Source organism: Trichosurus vulpecula, chromosome 1 (assembly GCF_011100635.1).
Source record: "Trichosurus vulpecula isolate mTriVul1 chromosome 1, mTriVul1.pri, whole genome shotgun sequence".
Lineage (NCBI taxonomy): Eukaryota > Metazoa > Chordata > Mammalia > Diprotodontia > Phalangeridae > Trichosurus > Trichosurus vulpecula.
The window spans coordinates 209,533,923-209,536,101 of record NC_050573.1 but is presented as its reverse complement, the minus strand read 5'-3'; the positions used below and the strand labels follow the sequence as shown (position 1 = coordinate 209,536,101).

The following is a 2,179-nucleotide window of genomic DNA, read 5'->3' as shown; positions in this document are numbered from 1 at the left end:
AATATATTTCCACATTAGTCATGTTGTGAAAGAAAAATCAGAGCAAAAGTGAAACACCATGAAAAATATAAAATAGTGAAAAATAAGGTACTTGGATCTGCATTCAGATCCCATATTTATTTCTCTGTCTCTGGTTAGTATTCTCCATCAAAAATCTTTTGGCACTGTCTTGGATCATTGTATATTGCTAAGAAAAACTAAGTCTGTCACAGCTGGTAATTATACAATGTTGCTATTAATGTGTGCAGTGCTCTTCTGATTCTGTTTACTTCACACTTAGTATGTAAGTCTTTCCAGGTTTTCCTGAAATCCATCTGGTCATCATTTCTTATTGCACAACAGTATTCCATTATATTAATGGCACAACTTGCTCAGCTATTCCCCAATCAGTGGACATCCCCTCAATTTCCATTTTTTTTGCCACCACAAAAAGAGCTGCTTTGCATATTTTTGTACATGTGGTTCCTTTTACCCTTCTTATGATCTCTTTGGGATACAGACCTAGTACTGGTATTGCTGGGTCGAAGGTAGTATACAGTTTCTATAACCCTTTGGGCATAGTTCCAATTTGCTCCCCAAAATTTTTGGATCAGTTCACAACTCCACCAACAATTCATTATTGTTAAGAATATTATTAATATAAGTATTTTCAATAATAACAAAGTCATGATAATTCTTTCTGGAGTCCACATAACATACATATTTTCCTTTAGGTGTACTTGTCAATACTTTCTGAAAGTAATTTAAAAATCATCTTTTCATCTTCTTTTAACTTTAAACAGTCACAGCTATACCTGAAAGTGCCTTCTGAAGTAAAGTAGTTTAATGCCTTCTTTTTATATACAATTAAATTAAGACTTTGGGCTAATGACTTTCACCAGGTTACATAAGATAAAGACTTAAATTCATGTTTTTAATGAAGTTTAATAGCCTTTTATTACACCAATATATTGTTCAATCATTATATTATATAGGTATTGGTTATTTAAGGTTATTTCTATTCTGTATTACCATTTTAACTTCAATGACTTGAATGTATATAGTTTCCATATTGGAAATTCTTGCCTAGTATTTTCACCATTACAAGCCATAATTAATAATACAGTAAGACAGTTTTAGCTCCCAGCTCGTGGTGGTGAAGGTGCAACTTCTTTCGGTCGTCCCGAATCCGGGTTCATCCGACACCGGCAGCCACCCCGTAGCGTCCAGGCCAAGCCACCACCATCACCGCCATGCCACCCAAGTTTGACCCTAATGAAATTAAAGTCGTGTTTTTAAGGTGCACAGATGGTGAAGTTGGTGCCACATCAGCTCTGGCCCCCAAAATTGGTCCCTTGGGTTTGTCTCCCAAAAAGGTTGGTGATGACATTGCCAAAGCAACTGGTGACTGGAAAGGGCTAAGAATCACAGTGAAACTTACCATTCAGAACAGACAGGCCCAGATTGAGGTTGTGCCTTCTGCCTCAGCCTTGATCAGCAAAACCCTAAAGAAACCTCCTCGGGACAGAAAGAAGCAGAAAAATATTAAACACAATGGAAACATCAGTTTCAATGAGATTGTCAACATTGCGCGACAGATGAGGCACAGATCTTTGGCAAGAGATCTCTCTGGAACCATTAAAGAGACACTTGGAACAGCCCAAGTGGGCTGCAACATTGATGGCAAACACCCTCATGATGTCATTGATGACATCAATAGTGGTGCTGTTGAATTCCCAGCAAGTTAAAAGCTACAAAGGAGACTATTTGCAATAAATTTAACATTTGACAACAACAACAACAACAACAACAACAAAAAATAATACAGTCAGACAAAGAAAGGATTGTCCATTTCTTAAAATAAAGGAAGAAAAAAAATGCGATTCTTCATGTTTGGTTAAGCAAATGTCAAAGTGAGAAGAGAGCACTGAAAAATCTTCTGCAGTTGAATTTCTTGTCATTTTGTTAAATTCATTTCTGTTAGCAGACTTGTATCCTACAGTGATAAGACAGAAATAGTCACAAGCTGCAACAGATAGAGCAAGGAAGGTAGCCATGCAACTAGGTATTCATTCATGCCTAGATCTTGGAGTTTTCTGTGGTGGCAAAACAGAAGTTAAAGTGTCAGCAAATTACATTTGAATAAGTAATTGATGTACTTATAAACTTCAGTTTAGGGAAAATATAATTTCTGAAAATT

At 36.3% G+C, this 2,179-nt stretch overlaps 1 protein-coding gene across 1 annotated transcript; it reads left to right on the top strand.

Moving 5' to 3' along the window:
• Positions 1 to 1,232: 1,232 nt before the first annotated feature.
• Positions 1,233 to 1,768, top strand: LOC118834171 (60S ribosomal protein L12-like). The gene has a single exon (XM_036741617.1). It carries the CDS (start codon positions 1,233 to 1,235, stop codon positions 1,725 to 1,727), a length of 495 nt encoding a protein of 164 aa, XP_036597512.1. The 3' UTR covers positions 1,728 to 1,768.
• Positions 1,769 to 2,179: the final 411 nt, after the last annotated feature.